The sequence below is a fragment of the Macaca fascicularis genome, chromosome 4, assembly GCF_037993035.2.
Source record: "Macaca fascicularis isolate 582-1 chromosome 4, T2T-MFA8v1.1".
Lineage (NCBI taxonomy): Eukaryota > Metazoa > Chordata > Mammalia > Primates > Cercopithecidae > Macaca > Macaca fascicularis.
In genome coordinates, this window is record NC_088378.1 from 118,869,194 (window position 1) to 118,884,127 (window position 14,934).

The window sequence follows — 14,934 nt, forward strand, 5'->3', positions numbered from 1 at the left end:
GGTGGCCTTGAGAAGCTGAGCGGAGACCAGCTGGACTTTAATCAGGTTAGTATTGACCTTAAAACTCTTCATAAATGTTCTCATGTCTACTTCACTAAGGAAAAACAATTTTAAATGTGTTAGTTTGTGTGAGTACTTTATGTCCTTGCTGCTTTTGTGTGTGCTTAGGAGACAACTTAAGCATTGTTTGTTAGCTCCTGAAGGACATGTCGGTAAAGAAAAATAATATTCAACGATTAGAAAACAAGGGCAAAGAATTTGATGATATGAGAAAAGTGAGAATGGTATCATTGTGGGCAATCTGAAGATACAACCACATCGGTGACAGGCGACATGCTGCAGCTTGCTTATGGTAAAGTTGTTTATTAAAAACATGTATTCATGTGATTCATACAGGAGTCAACACACAATTATACTAGATTTAAAGTTGGCAGGGTCACACATGTGGGAGCACCACTTGATCAGTGAAAAGAAAATACATCTGGATGGTTGTATTTCTCTAGAACTGGTACTTCCAAATGGGTAACCAATCATCAATGCTTGCCAATCAGAATCTAAATTTACACTTCCATCATTGATTTTACACAGATTAGTTTATTGCTCATACAAGTGACTTTGTGACTGAGCACCAAGTAGCATGCTATTTTTCCTTCTTCTTCTCCTCCTTCTTCCCTCCTTCTCTTTGTTCTCTTTGCCCTCTTTCTTCTTCCTCCCCCTCTTTTTCCTCTGCCGCCTCTTCTTCTTCCACATCCTCCTCCTTCTTGTTCAGCATATCTGGGAACAAAGGGCAAACAGGGTTTAAAGTCTCAAAATTGCAAGTGAATCTAAATATATAGGACTTTTAGGGTAGTAGGCAAGTGGATCTAAGAACAGTAATAACCCCCTCTTAAGCTGTTATATTCCCTGTCCAACAGAATATGTAAAGTCCTTCTATGTGCAAGTTCTTCCTATCTGCCAAATTAAATATTACCCTGGGCTACCCTGCCAAAGCACTTACTCAATTTTTTAAAGTAATTTTTTGTGTAGTCATGATGTTTCTACTATGTGGGAGAGTTTGGTTGCTTTGATCATTCTTTTTAAACAGCAGATTGGTGGGTTTCATAATCAGGATTGGTTATTTTATTGCCATAATCCTAGCTTGTTTTTGTTGTTTTTTTCCCCACACTTTTTGTTTGTCAATTTTGAGACAGTCTTGTTCTGTCACCCAGAGTGGAGTGCAGTGATGTGACCATGGTTCACTGCAGCCTTAACATCTTGGGCTCAAGTGATCTTCCTGCCTCAGCCTCCTGAGTATCTGGGACTACAGGTGTGGAACACCAATCCTGGCTAATTTTTTTGTTTTAAATAGAGACTTTATTTAATTGCCCAGGCCAGTCCTGAACTCCTGAGCTCAAAGCAATCTTCCTTCCTCAGCCTTCCGAAGTGCTGGGATTATAAGTTTGGGCCACCATGCCCAGCCCTGGTTTGTTTTTTAATTACTCTATACACTGTATTCTAAAACAGCGACCCCTATGAGGCAAATGCGAAAAAAAAAAAAAAAAAAGGATTGCTCTTGAGATATCTAGCCATGTTATATCGTATGAAGCACGGACTGAACTTTGAGCAATGCGCTACACTGTGCTTAAAGACGATGACAACTTCTCTGCTTCCCAGGAGCTCACAGTTTGAGGGGTGGGGGACACAGAAATGGTAACTTCCGCAGGCTGTAAATATTCAATCATAAGTCATAACAGGAAGAAACTAGTCTGAATGTCAGAAGACCTAGGTTCTAATCCAGACTTTAACACTAACTAGCTAGTTGGCAAATTGCACAAACCTGGAGGAAGGGCTAGCTAGATCCCTTCTATCTCTATAATTTGGGAAGTCTTGAGGGGAGAGCTAGATATATCAATAGAACATACAGTTTTTATAAGGCACATGAAGTCACCAAACAGGTTGGAACATAATACAAGTTAGTAGTGCCTGGAATAATTACCAACATAAAAATAAATAAATGAAAACAAAGGTCTTACACAGGAAAGCCTCAGAATCTCAGAGGGACCCTGTGAAGTCACATTGGTGTTGGACCTGTCTAGTGCAAACAGAATTCACAGGTGAAAACAATCCTGCTAAGAAGAAGGAAGACACTCCTGTTGTTCCACCATATATATACTATACTAGCATGCATTTTGCTTCTCTAGACTCATTCATTCATCCATTCATGCGTTCATTCATTCATTTTAGAGAAACCAAGAGACTGTTACCATGGCGGGGAAGCCCAAGCTTCACTACTTCAATGGACGGGGCAGAATGGAGCCCATCCGGTGGCTCTTGGCTGCAGCTGGAGTGGAGGTATGTTCTGAGTTAGGTCATCTTAAGTTGGACCTAATTGATTGTATCAAAATGTTTTAGTAAGCCAAGAGACTTCCATACTAGTGACCTGTGAATATTTTGGCCTCCAATAAAAACATCCCCAGTTATTTTTTTTAAAATGGACAAATTTTACCAAATGAAATTTTAAAAATCTGTCCATCAAAGAGCACATGAAAAAGAAGACATGAACAATGAAAATATATTTTGAAAAGAATCATCAACTAATCACAATGAGTGGACCTTATTTGCATTAGGGTTTAAACAAACTATAAAATATAACTTATGACACATAACAATCAGGAACCTGAATATTGATTGAATATTAGATAATATTAAAGAATTATTGTTAAATTTTTAGTGTGATTTTGTGATGTTAGGTATGATGTTTCTGTTATGTTTCTGTTATGTTTCAGAGATACACACTGAAGTATTTAGGATGAGGTAATATGATGCCTCAGATTTGTTTCATATTATGACTAGAGGAGGAGAGAAGCTGGGCATACAAATGAAAGACTGGCTTGGGTTGGGGATTATTGCAGCTAGATGATTGAAACAAAGAGGACTGTTGTATTTTATGTGTATTTTATATACATATGAGAAATTTATACAATAAAATGGTAAGCACATAAGAAACTAAGTGTCATTAAACATAAACTATAAATCACAATAAAGGCAGGGAGGGAGTGGATTGTAACAAACTGCCTGTTAAAGACTGAGCATATTCAGTCAGCAGTTATTTTGTTGTGCACCTACTAAGTGCCAAGTTCTGTCTTGAGGACTGACAGTGAAAAAGGCAGACACAATTCCTGCCCTGAGGCAGACCACATACATGTTTACGAGGACTCAGATAAGTAAACAGGTGATTAAAATCAGGAGTGGGGGCTTCTAGAACACCCAAGCATTCCCCAGTGCTACCAGGCCATCCTTCCAGTGTTTGAGCAGGAAATGCTGGGAGGTGTCTGTGGGACTCCGCTAAGTGCTGCCCTCTAGAGGTGTCACTGAGAAAAACACTTCCCAGTCCAGACAAGAGTCCCTCAGTAACTGCCTGAGGGTTTTCCTCCAGAGAAAGTAATGGAAAAACTCAGAAGATCTTGTCCCTCGGGTGTCAGCAGAAAAGGAGGGTTTCAGGTGAGGTGGAACTTCTAGCACACCCCTTCAGCTTCACAGCGCCACGTGGACCTGAACCTTGGGATGGCGCTTTCTCCATTGCTTCACGAGGGCCTCAAATTTTAGCCTCACCCTTTCTCAATCCGATGAGGAAACAAGCACATAAGAAATCCAAACACTGCCATTCCAGGTTGTTTCTTTGTACAAATGAATACGCTGTTTCACTGTCACCCAGACATCAGTTCTGCAGCTCAGTGCCTTTTCTCCAGTGATGTTCCCTCCCTAATCATGGACATTTGTGAGACCGTGGGGAGGTGAAGTGAACTAAAAGACGGAGCAGGCCAGGAGCAGTGGGTCACACCTTTAATCCCAGCACTTTGGGAGGCCGATGGGGGAGGATTGCTTGAACCCAGGAGTTCAAAATGAGTCTAGACCCCATAGTGAGACCCCAGCACTACAAAATAGAAATAAAAAATTAGCTGGATGTGATGGTGCATAAATATCGTACCAGCTACTCAGGTGGCTGAGGTGGGAGGGTCACTTGGGCCTGGTAGATCAAGGCTGCAATGAGCCGTGATCACACCACTGTACTCAAGCCTGGGCGACAAAGTAAGACTTGGTCTCAAAATAAATAAATAAATGAAAAAGAAGATTGAGCAGTTATATGGTCTGACTCATGCCTGTTTCTTGAGGGATCTAATCTAAATTTCCAAGCAGCCATGACGAACTACTTCTGTATCCCCTGCCAAACTCAGACATCTTATGTTCTCCAAATTATGTACCAGATGGGGGCCATTCAAGGTCACAAGTCTATAATGCTATGGAACGAACTAACAAGAACCCATTTACTGTTTCTGCTTCCAGTTTGAAGAGAAATTTATAGAATCTGCAGAAGATTTGGAAAAGTTAAGAAATGGTAAGATCAAGTCTCTAAGTGCCTCTGATGAGGGTATCTGGTATCTAGTAGAGAAGGTACAGTTGAAGATTTTTTTGTTTGTTTGTTTGAGACAGAGACTGGCTCTGTTGCCCAGGCTGGAGTGCAGTGGCGCGATCTCGGCTCACTGCAAGCTCTGCCTCCCGGGTTCATGCCATTCTCCTGCCTCAGCCTCCCGAGTAACTGGGACTACAGGTGCCCGACACCATGCCAGGCTAGTTTTTTATTTTTAATTTTTTATTATTTTTTATTTTTTTTAGTAGAGACAGGGTTCCACCGTGTTAGCCAGGATGGTCTCTATCTCCTGACCTCGTGATCTGCCTGCCTCGGCCTCCCAAAGTGCTGGGATTACAGGCGTGAGCCACTGCGCCTGGCCATAGTTGAAGATTTTAACACCAGGTGATGCCTATGTGTGTGTAGGGTGGTAGTTGCGTTGGTGGAGAGGGAGAAAGTGGTTAAAGTGGAAGGGATGTGGCTCCCTGAACAGATCTGGTAACTCTCTCCAGGCTAAAAGGCCAGACCTCTCAGAGTATTTGCTAGAGGAACCACTCCCAGTGCCCTGAGAATGCCCTTTCCTTGTTTTCATGCTTGGGGCACCGTGAATGAGCTGTGGTCATCAGCTCAGGATCCCACACAGACTTCCCCATCCAAGGACACACAAGAACATTAATAAGACGAAAAGAATAGAAATAGATGTGGCCATTACCTTGAGTTGTTTTCTTTCATGGGTCATGTGACAAGGTCATATTGTAGTAATATTGTAGGCTTGGAACAACACAGAAAGGGACCTCTACATAAAATTGTGTCTCAGAACCTACTTTAAAGGCCATGGATACCGTGAGACTTACCCTGGGAAGTTCTCATTTTAAATGACATCTTCCTGGCACTCCCATTGTAACCTGTCTCAACTTTTTCCTAAAGTATCATGAAGATAAATCAACGCAAGAAAAATACAAGGGACCTACTATGTACCTGGATGGGGAATAAAAGCATAGATGTAATAACAGGCTAAGAGGTAAAAGGAATCAGATCGGAAAAAGAACTACAGGCAGCTAAAATCAAAATACTATTTCATTTTGGAGGTTAATAGGCAATAATTTCTTTTTCATTTTATAACCTCAGTCATTTCAACTATCGTCTTCTATTTCTGAAATAGTGGGATTCATAGAAATTTCATGCTCCTTTTTTTTTTCCTTCTTTCTAAAGATGGGAGTTTGCTGTTCCAGCAAGTACCAATGGTTGAGATTGATGGGATGAAGCTGGTGCAGACCAGAGCCATTCTCAACTACATTGCCAGCAAATACAACCTCTACGGGAAAGACATAAAGGAGAGAGCCCTGTACGGTATATTTTCTGTTCTTCCATCCACAGCGAACACAGAGTGATTTAGGTCCTTCCCTGAGTGGGTGGGACCATGGCAGGGCATCATGACTAGCAGGAGGCTGGGCCTTGGGCATACATACTAAGGTCCAGTATTGCAGAGTCCCATGGAGATGAGGGAACAGTGGACATGGGGAGGGTTCAGGCAAGGGTGATTCTAGAAGATGATGCAGACCATGGATCCAGCACCCTGACAAAGGTTTCCAAACACTCATAAACCCTATGAACTGAGGGGGATGGGGAATCATGATTCCAGGTGGTCAGGCCTTCAGAGGCTGGACTCCAGCCAACAGCTTAGGACAGGCATAGAATGTTTGAGAGTCTGTAGATGAAGGCCTGGGGAGGGAAGATTGCAAAGAAGCTGAATATCAGGTCCCAGTTATTCCAAGAATGATGACCAGGAACCCAAGTTACCAGCCAATTATATGGACTGGTAAACTTGAGCAGGGCTAGTAGAGGCTGGCACCCAGAACTCTGGGGTTACCCTGACACATTGATTCAAGGCTGAAGCAGCTGGATTTATAGAATACCAGCAAAGCCATGGGGTCTTCTCACTGTTGCCATAGGGCTGCCTGATGCTAAATAACATCCTATGTGAAACTTCAAAAAGTTTAATGTAAAGTTACCAATGACCCAGCAACTCCTCTACTAGGTATATACCAAAAGAATCAAAATACGTCCGTCCCAAATCTTGTACATAAACATACAGTGCACATAACAGCAATTTTCATGGTATTCAAAAAGTAGAAACAACCCAAATGTCTATCAACCAATAAACGGAGGAACAAAGTGTGCCTTAGCCCACTTTCCATGCAATGGAACAATATTTAGTCATGAAAAGAAATGAAGTACTGATGCATGCTACAAGAAAGTTGAGCCTTAAAGACACGTTACATGAAAGAAATTAGACACAGAAGGCCACATATTGTAGGATTGTGTGTATGAAATGTCTAGAATATTCAAACCCGTAGAGGCAGCAAGTAGACGAGTGGTTGCCTGAAGCTAAAGGGTTTGGGGTTTAGGGAAAATGAATACTCAATGGGTACACATGTCCTTATCAGGGTGATAAAAATATTCTAGAATTAGAGTGTGATGGTATTTGCAGAATTCTGTAAATGTAAATAAAAGTGACTGAATAGTATAATTTAATGGGTGACAACTATAATATGTAACTCCACATCAATAAAACTGTTGTTTTAAAAAGTACTGTAGAAAACCCAGTTAAACACAAAAGAAAAAAAGGTCTCCTAAAGTATGTCCTGGTTGTAACTGTGTAAAGAATTTCACCAAAGAAGGGGATCTTTTAGGTGGGGTCTCAAGTAATGCACATGTGGCTAGAGTCAGGCAACAGCACATGGAGAGGGCTGTAGAATTATGTTTCATGGGAGTTACGGGAAAAACTGGTAATATTGGGCACAGAAGTGGGCCTGGGAGATGTAAAATGATGAGACAGGATGAGGAACATGACAGAGATGGCTGTGCCAGGGACTCTCTTGGGATTACTCAGTAGGCAGGTCTTTGACAATTTGACTCACACTAAATTTATGCACAGAACAAACCATAATAAAGATGATCTATCCTGGCACAGCATTGGTGGGTACTGGCAGTGATTCCACCAATTTCTCTCATGACTGTGACTGTAGACAGGTCACCGATGCTCTTTGTACCTGTATTTGGTCATGTGCATAGCAAAGATTTTAGAGATATATCTACCTCGATAAGTTGTTTTAAGAAATAAATGGCAGCCGGGCATGGTGGCTCATGCCTGTAATCCTAGCACTTTGGGAGGCCAAGCCGGGTGGATCACGTGAGGTCAGGAGTTCGTGACCAGCCTGGCCAACATGGCGAAACCCTCTCTCTACTAAAAATACAAAAATTATCTGGGCATATTGGCAGGCATCTGTAAGCTTAGCTACTCAGGAGGCTGAGGCAGGAGAATCCCTTGAACCCTGGAGGCGAAGGTTGCAGTGAGCCAAGATTGTGTAACTTCACTCCGGCTTGGAGAACAAGGGAAACTCCATCTCAAAAAAAAAAAAAAAAAAAGAAAGAGAGAAAGAAGGAAGGAAATGTCAATATACATGCAAAAATCAGAGCATACTGACTAGAATATAAAAGGCACCCACTGGAGATGAATTACTTTGCCACCATCTGACCCTCTATTCTCTTAGGTTTTTATAAACCTACAAAATCTAAGGCAAGAGGCATTTGATGCTTTGGCTGTTTTTGTCTTTCAGAATTGATATGTATACGGAAGGTATGGCAGATTTGAATGAAATGATCCTTCTTCTGCCCTTATGTCGACCTGAGGAAAAAGATGCCAAGATTGCCTTGATCAAAGAGAAAACAAAAAATCGCTACTTCCCTGCCTTCGAAAAAGTAAGTGAAGCTGTTCAGCATTTTGGGGCACTGAGTTTAGAGGCCAGTAGAAAAATAGTGGCTGGGCATTCCTGGGGCACTGACCTTTACTTTCAGTGAGACTTCCTGAACACCAATGCAGCTCTCTGACTCTCAAGGCATTTTATGAAAATTGACTTAGAGGAGCAAAGATACCACTTATCTCCAAGTTATAATTTTCCAGCAAAATTTCAATTTACTAGACTCCAGTATAGAATTCTGTATTCAACAAAATTTTGTTTGTAAGTAGAACGTGGGCTGTGGAAGGCTCTGAATCACATAGAGGTTGCTGTTGAGTCTATGGAACATATGGAGAAATGAAGACTCTGAAATAGTCTACTCCTGGAGGAAGAGTGCTGTCATGAAGGTGGAGTCATTGCCCAAGACAGATTGGAGAGGGAGAGAGCAGAGTGTAGAGCCACATCCTGAATGTCAGGGCTACACACTGTAGGGCCTGGGGCAGACAGAACATGCAGCAGCAGATGCTAAAACCCTGGCCCATGTGGAAAATGCAAGCAGGGTGGGTGGTGTGGATGCCACAGTGATGCGGAATGAGAAGAGAAAATGGAGCCTGGGCTCCAACCCAGGAGTGAGCTAGAGCCACATTCTTGCTCCCTCATTCAATCAGGGAACATAAAGGCCTGGACCTTCACACCATCCAGTTAGGCCACACAGGTGGGAATGTCAGGCTGGAAAGACTCAGGGAGAAGCAGGGGTCCCAGCCTGGGTGGGCATGTGTTTCTGATCTGATGTCTCAAATTCTCCAGGTGTTACAGAGCCATGGACAAGATTACCTTGTTGGCAACAAGCTGAGCCGGGCTGACATTAGCCTGGTGGAACTTCTCTACTATGTGGAAGAGCTTGACTCCAGCCTTATCTCCAGCTTCCCACTGCTGAAGGTGACCCATTTCACAGCCTTCAGAGAGGCAGCTCCACATGTCCCATCTTGGGGTCTAGTATCTGGGTCCTTGGACTGGCCATGTTCTGACCCCAGCCTTTTTCAGGCCTTCACTACCCCCAGGTCTCCAAAATGAGCTTCCAGATTCCAATTTTGAGGCATGAAAGACTCCTGTTATGGAAAGGAAATTTGTGGTGCATGCTACCCCATGAAAAGTATTTTGCCTTTTATCATGGAAAGGACCCAGGGCCCAGCATCTTCCTCCCTCCCCCATTCCTCTGTGGTCTGTTCCTGAGTTTTCTGTGATGCCCTTTATCCCAAGACTGTCCTTGTGTTCCCACACTGAGTTAGTCTGAGAGGGCCCTTTCCATCTGGTTCCTTCCTTAGGCTCTGGCCAGGGTGGCCAGCAGGAGCTGTCAGATAATTGTGTTCCTCTGTGCACAGCTCACCAACCACACTGCCCCCAACCCTGTATCTATCACTGAGAAAAGGTGGTCCCATGGTTTGACTTTAATATTTTCTATAACATTTTACCTTCTAACTAATTTCTCTGTATTTTCACTTCTGCTTAGAGACTGATCTGTGTTGATATCTCTTGGGCACATTATTTTTTCTTGTCTTATACAAGATTCACTAATCTACAGGATTAATATTTAAGGAGAAAGATAGGGATGACTGAACTGATTAAAAGTTTAAGACATCTTTGGGGAAAATAAAGTGAGCTACATGTCCTTCCTCTTATCTTCATTTCTCACTGGGTGTCTGTTTCTGCCTCCATGCTGGTGCTGATGGAGGGGACTTGCTTGGTCTTTGGCAGGAGGGGTCAGATTCCCTGGGCGGTATAAACGGTAATGGCAGGCCCTGGCTTCACTCTGAGGCTGTGCTTTGTGAATTACAGGCCCTGAAAACCAGAATCAGCAACATGCCCACGGTGAAGAAGTTTCTACAGCCTGGCAGCCCAAGGAAACCTCCCCCAGATGCAAAAGCTTTAGAAGAAGCCAGAAAGATTTTCAGATTTTAATAAAGCAGCCATGGAGGCCAAGAACATGCAAGACCAGTATTCTAAAGTTTGCAACAATGAAGTGCTTTACTTAAGTGTTGACTGTGCCTCTTGTAAAGCTAATGAACCCTTTCCAATTACATGCTAATTAAATAATAAAAACTCCTATTTGCCAACTTAGTTAAAATTTAAACCTTTTCATTAGGATCTGATATGAATTCAGATTTCTAATCTCCTCCTAACCTGTCTCTTTCTTGAAATTAAAAATTTAGTAAAAATGTGAAATGTAGGTTATATGATTTGTTTGACTTTTACCAAGAATTATCCTGTAACATTTGTCATACAATCTATTAAAATGTCAATGTAGAAATGCGCTCCTGACATTTTCAGGTATGCACAGGAGAAGAGTTACCATTCTGGGGAATGGCATAAAGCCATTTTCTTCTTTTCCTGGACAGTCATTTTATTTCTGATAAAAGCGTTCTTTCTCCTGCATTTTCAAAACAACGATTCTGTCTGCTGTGGATTCCTGTTTTCTAGGAGGTGAGGAAATATTGAAGAGCAAACAGACCCATCCTCTGCTCTCAGGCCACCCTGTTGTCCCTTACAGTGTGTGTGCTCCTGGCTCATCCTCACACTGCTCCTTAAGGCTCTGTGGGGACCCAAGCATGAACCTTCCCTCAGTTCCCTCAATGCTACTCAGACCTGGGCTGCCAAGATACAGATGGTATATGTGAATTACACACAAATAACTATATGCAAAATCATTTTTCCCTAGTGTGTCATTGTGCCAGAATGCTTAGATTAGGAGTGCTTTCTAGTTTCAGCCCCTACTGGGCCTATAATGTTACTCTCTCCCAGGACACCTGGGCTCTGCAATTTGAGTTCTCCTGTTAGACTGAGCTTCCCCACAGTTGGCAGAGGTGGTTGATGGAGCAGACAGACACACAGGCTTCCTACCTGCAGCTTCACTTTGCTCTAGTCTCTTCTCCACTTACAACCAGAGTAGTTTTTCTGAAATGCAAATCTGAATATCACAGAATTCTTCAGTGAGTCCTGACTGCATGTAGAATGCATCCTCACACCCATCCTCACTCCCTGATCTTCAGCCCAATCAACCCTCTGAGCATGGTGGGGCCTCCTGCCCTCCTGCCTGGGTGCATTTGCTAGCCCTGCCTGGCAAGCTCCTTCCCAGTGGCCACAATTAAGTCTACCCTGTTGCTTTTCAGGAGCACTGGGCTGTTCTCTGTGCCCTCCTCACAGCCCCATTGAGCCTCTAACAACACCTGAGGGCCACTGTGTCTGCTCCCTTGTACTGTGAGCGCAGGTATGGGACACTTACATGAACTAGAATGCTGAAGCTTTGATGAATCTAGGAAATTATAGAATTTTAATATGATGAGAGAATTGTGTGATCATGTTTCAACAAGTAGTTCTTCCTTTCTAGAGATAAATACTAGTATTCACCAAAGAAATGATATGCTGTCTGGCAATTGCTTCAAAAGAATCCCTTGGTAGTGGGAAGTTTGTACTGTTTTCTTGTGACTCTTGTCACAGATTCCTACAAACAAGGTGGCTTGAAACAACAGAAATTCTGAAGGCCAAGAAATCTGAAGTCAAGTTGTGAGGGCCACATTCTTCTGGAAGCTCTAGCGAACAATCCTTCCCTGCCTCCTACAGCTTCTGGGGGCTGTTGACATTTCTGGACTTTCTTGGATCTTGGCCACATCACTCTACTTTCTGCCTGGGGCTTCCAGCACCTCACCCTCTGCGTGTCTGTCTTCTCTGTTGTGGGTACACTTCTTATTGGATTTAGGGCCTATTTAGATATATCGGGATGGTCTCATCTCAAGTTCCTTAACTTCATCTGCAAAGAGCCTTTTTCCAAATACGGTCATATTTACAGGACCCAGGGGTTTGGATATGGACCTATCTTCTGTGGGGGCCAACATAACCCACTGCATGGTGTAGATGAGGAAAGGTTTTTGTCAATTGGTGAATCCAGGTCATGGGTACTTTCAACTTTGTTATGTTATTCTGTCTACTTTTGTATTTGCTAGAATTTTTCCACGTAAATTAAAAAACTTTCGTATTTTAGGAGCTCCTACAATGGCCAGGTTTTGTGCCAGACAATGAGGAATGGAATTAAACAAGGGGAAGAAGGCTTTTCCCTCAGGAGCTCAGGGTCTAGTGAGGAAGCTGATATTGAATACGTCATGTGAAAACAGCATAGGGTAAGAAGACACAGTAGAGAAAATACCGTAGTAGGTGAAAGTAGTGCATTCCAGTCAGGACAATTACCATGTGCAAAGGCCCAGAGGTCAGGAAGGATGACCTGAGTGATGCAGAGAGGAAAGAGTATGCAAATAGGGTGGCTAGATTTGGCAGATAAAATACAAGACACCGAAGTAAATATGAAATTCAGATGAACAATCAATACTATTTTTGTATAATCATATTATCTACAGTGCTTGGGACATACTTATAGTAAAAAGATATTGATTATTTGCCTGAATTGCACATTTTCCTGGGTTCCCTGCATTTTATGTGGCAACCCAGTAAGAGAAGCCTTCCAGAGGGCCATCAACCTGCCCTTCACAGACATCCCTTCCCAGCTATGCTCCCAGCAGAGATTTCTCATCTGCCTTAGTCCTTACATTCAAGTCATGAAAAGTGAGCATCTGCAAAAAGCCAGTTTCTGCTGACTTGTAAAGAGAGCAAAATCTGCTGAAATGTTTTGTTAAACTTTTATTGCCAACCCTGAAAAGGAACATATTAACCAGTTACCTTGTGATAAGAGGATGACTTGCCATTTTTCTTAGAATCTAGTAGGCAGTCCTGTGACCCTGAAACTTGTGGGAGTGGCTTTTTGCTAAATTGACTGTATCTCTTTCAATGGGAGGGAGCTATGGAAAGGAAAATGTAGCTTATAAAAGCATTAGGACCTTAAATTAAGCTGTTGAACTATGAGCGTGACAGCCTTTAACAAACTAAGCACTGATCTTGTAAATCTTCTCACACTGCCTCATATCCTCTCATCTAGGTCACCAGAAAAATACTTTTAAATGTATCCTTCACACAATAAAAACAAATCTGTTTAATACTCACATCAGTGCCTTCTTTGTGTGCTTGGATGAGAGTTCGAGTTGTGCATTCAGCTGCTTTTGGATACATTGTGTCAACTCAATAAACAGAAAGAGACTCTAAAATAAAAGATATTTATTTGGGAATAAAGTTTTGTAATGAGTAAATTACATAGTAAACCACGCATATACTTAGGGAGATAAAGGAAGACAAAGGTTTTTTAAGAAAACAATGAAAAGGATTAAATAAATTTATAAAATACTTATCATTCACTACAAACGTCAATAACAAGGGTGACGTCAGGCCAAGTTTGAACTGGCAGTTGCTGGTCAGATGTCCTTGCAGAAGTTTTTTGTATAATGCTGTGATAACCTTTGTGCAAGATTATGTTTTTTGTAACTTTTTTTCTTATCTGACATAAAAGAATGAAAACCTTTTCTTCATGGCTTTTTCAGCTCTGTTTGTCAAGGTTTTCTTAACATTAGTAACTTCATTTTGTTTCTGATAATGTTCACGATCATTACAGAAATGTAAAAATGAAAAATTTATAAAACTAGGGCATGAGTATATAATAATAGGAAAAAAGTTAATGATCTAAGGTAAAAAAAAAAAAAAAGTGATGGTGCCATTTTAGATAATCTGAGAATACGAGCAGTGCCAGAAGAAACACAGGTGTTTGTGCCAAAGTTGCTTTCTCTAGACAAGCAGTCAATACACCATTGTTGCGAATGAAAATTTGGCAAGATCACAGACCTGGGACTCCCAATGACCAGTGAAAGAGACACGTATCTGCACAGTGCCACGTCTGCAGTTGTTTCTCCAAATCTCCATCTCCTGCTGAGGAAAGAGCCACCAATACCTACCAAACACAATTGTAATTTACAACTTGATGGTAGATATCACACACATTCGTGCTTGCTTCCGGAAGTGCTTTGTGATTTGTTGCCAAGTGTTGACGTCACTGACTTTTCAATATTACTTTAAGGTTGTTATGCTCCAAAGGGCAGGCAAAATCTTCTGTGAGGCACTGTGTAGAACTTGCAGGTTAATCTAAGTCTGTAGAACGTTTAGTTTTATAAAGCAAGATGACCTAGATTTATGATGAAAAAAATTAAGAACAAGAATGCCCTTCTTGTGAATTTTTACATCCTGATTCAATGATTATTTGTTAATCCTTGTCCTTTGCCCAGTTGAACATTTGTCCGAAAACCCTGCTCTTTCCAAATTCCTCCTTCCTTACTCCTTCTGTGCCTACTTAGTGGAACAATCCCATTTCTTTAGTAATTCTGCTTGAACTGCAGAAAATTGAGTCTGACAATCAGGATTGGTTGACCCATTTTCATGATTCTATTATTTAATTTTTCTATTTAATTTTTTCTATATTATTTAATTTTCACATCAAGCAAGCTCGAAAGTGGAAATTGGAGAAATCTCTGTGACCACTAAAATGTATAGCAGTGCTATTCCTATTAGAATAAATTAGTCTCTGAATGTCAGGAAAACTAGAATCTAATTTAGTCTTTGCTACTAATTAACGGGATGACAAGTCACATTCTCTCTCTGGGGTTCAACCAACTCATGACAAACCTAGAAAATAGCTAAGAAAAAGTCTCTCACCCTTGGCATCCCTTGGGTTGGGTAATTATTTGTGTGCAAGAGCTGCCTTGTGCATGAGAGGACATTTCAAGGCATCACTGGCCTCTACCTACCTGATCTTGTAGCACTACGTACCCCCAAGTTGTGACAACCAAAAATGTCTGCAGACATTGCTGAATGGGATAGGGG

At 41.8% G+C, this 14,934-nt stretch overlaps 1 protein-coding gene and 1 long non-coding RNA gene across 3 annotated transcripts in view; one reads left to right on the forward strand and one right to left on the reverse strand.

The window, feature by feature from the left end:
- On the forward strand, positions 1–10,350 carry LOC102114846 (glutathione S-transferase A3). 2 transcript variants are annotated; one of them, XM_045391029.3, is made up of 7 exons: positions 1–45; positions 2,224–2,331; positions 4,324–4,375; positions 5,600–5,732; positions 8,008–8,149; positions 8,935–9,066; positions 9,964–10,350. In XM_045391029.3, the coding sequence occupies exons 2-7, from the start codon at positions 2,245–2,247 to the stop codon at positions 10,084–10,086; spliced, it is 669 nt and encodes a 222-aa protein (XP_045246964.2). In that variant the 5' UTR covers positions 1–45; positions 2,224–2,244; the 3' UTR covers positions 10,087–10,350. The 2 variants fall into 2 exon arrangements, with proteins under 2 accessions (XP_045246964.2, XP_073893926.1); XM_074037825.1 differs by lacking the exon at positions 4,324–4,375.
- LOC135970609 (uncharacterized) overlaps positions 641–14,934 on the reverse strand; it is a 19,798-nt gene continuing 5,504 nt past the window's right edge. Inside the window, exon 3 of the long non-coding RNA XR_010586381.2 lies at positions 641–774. This is a non-coding gene — a long non-coding RNA (uncharacterized lncRNA). The remainder of the gene's footprint in view (positions 775–14,934) is intronic.

Bases quoted from the DNA above. Each gene is read 5' to 3' on its own strand.
- LOC102114846 (XM_045391029.3), top strand. From the start codon at position 2,245: ATGGCGGGGAAGCCCAAGCTTCACTACTTCAATGGACGGGGCAGAATG. The intron at 2,332-4,323 runs GTATGTTCTGAG...TTCTGCTTCCAG, and splicing joins TGGCTGCAGCTGGAGTGGAG to TTTGAAGAGAAATTTATAGA. The intron at 8,150-8,934 runs GTAAGTGAAGCT...CAAATTCTCCAG, and splicing joins ACTTCCCTGCCTTCGAAAAA to GTGTTACAGAGCCATGGACA.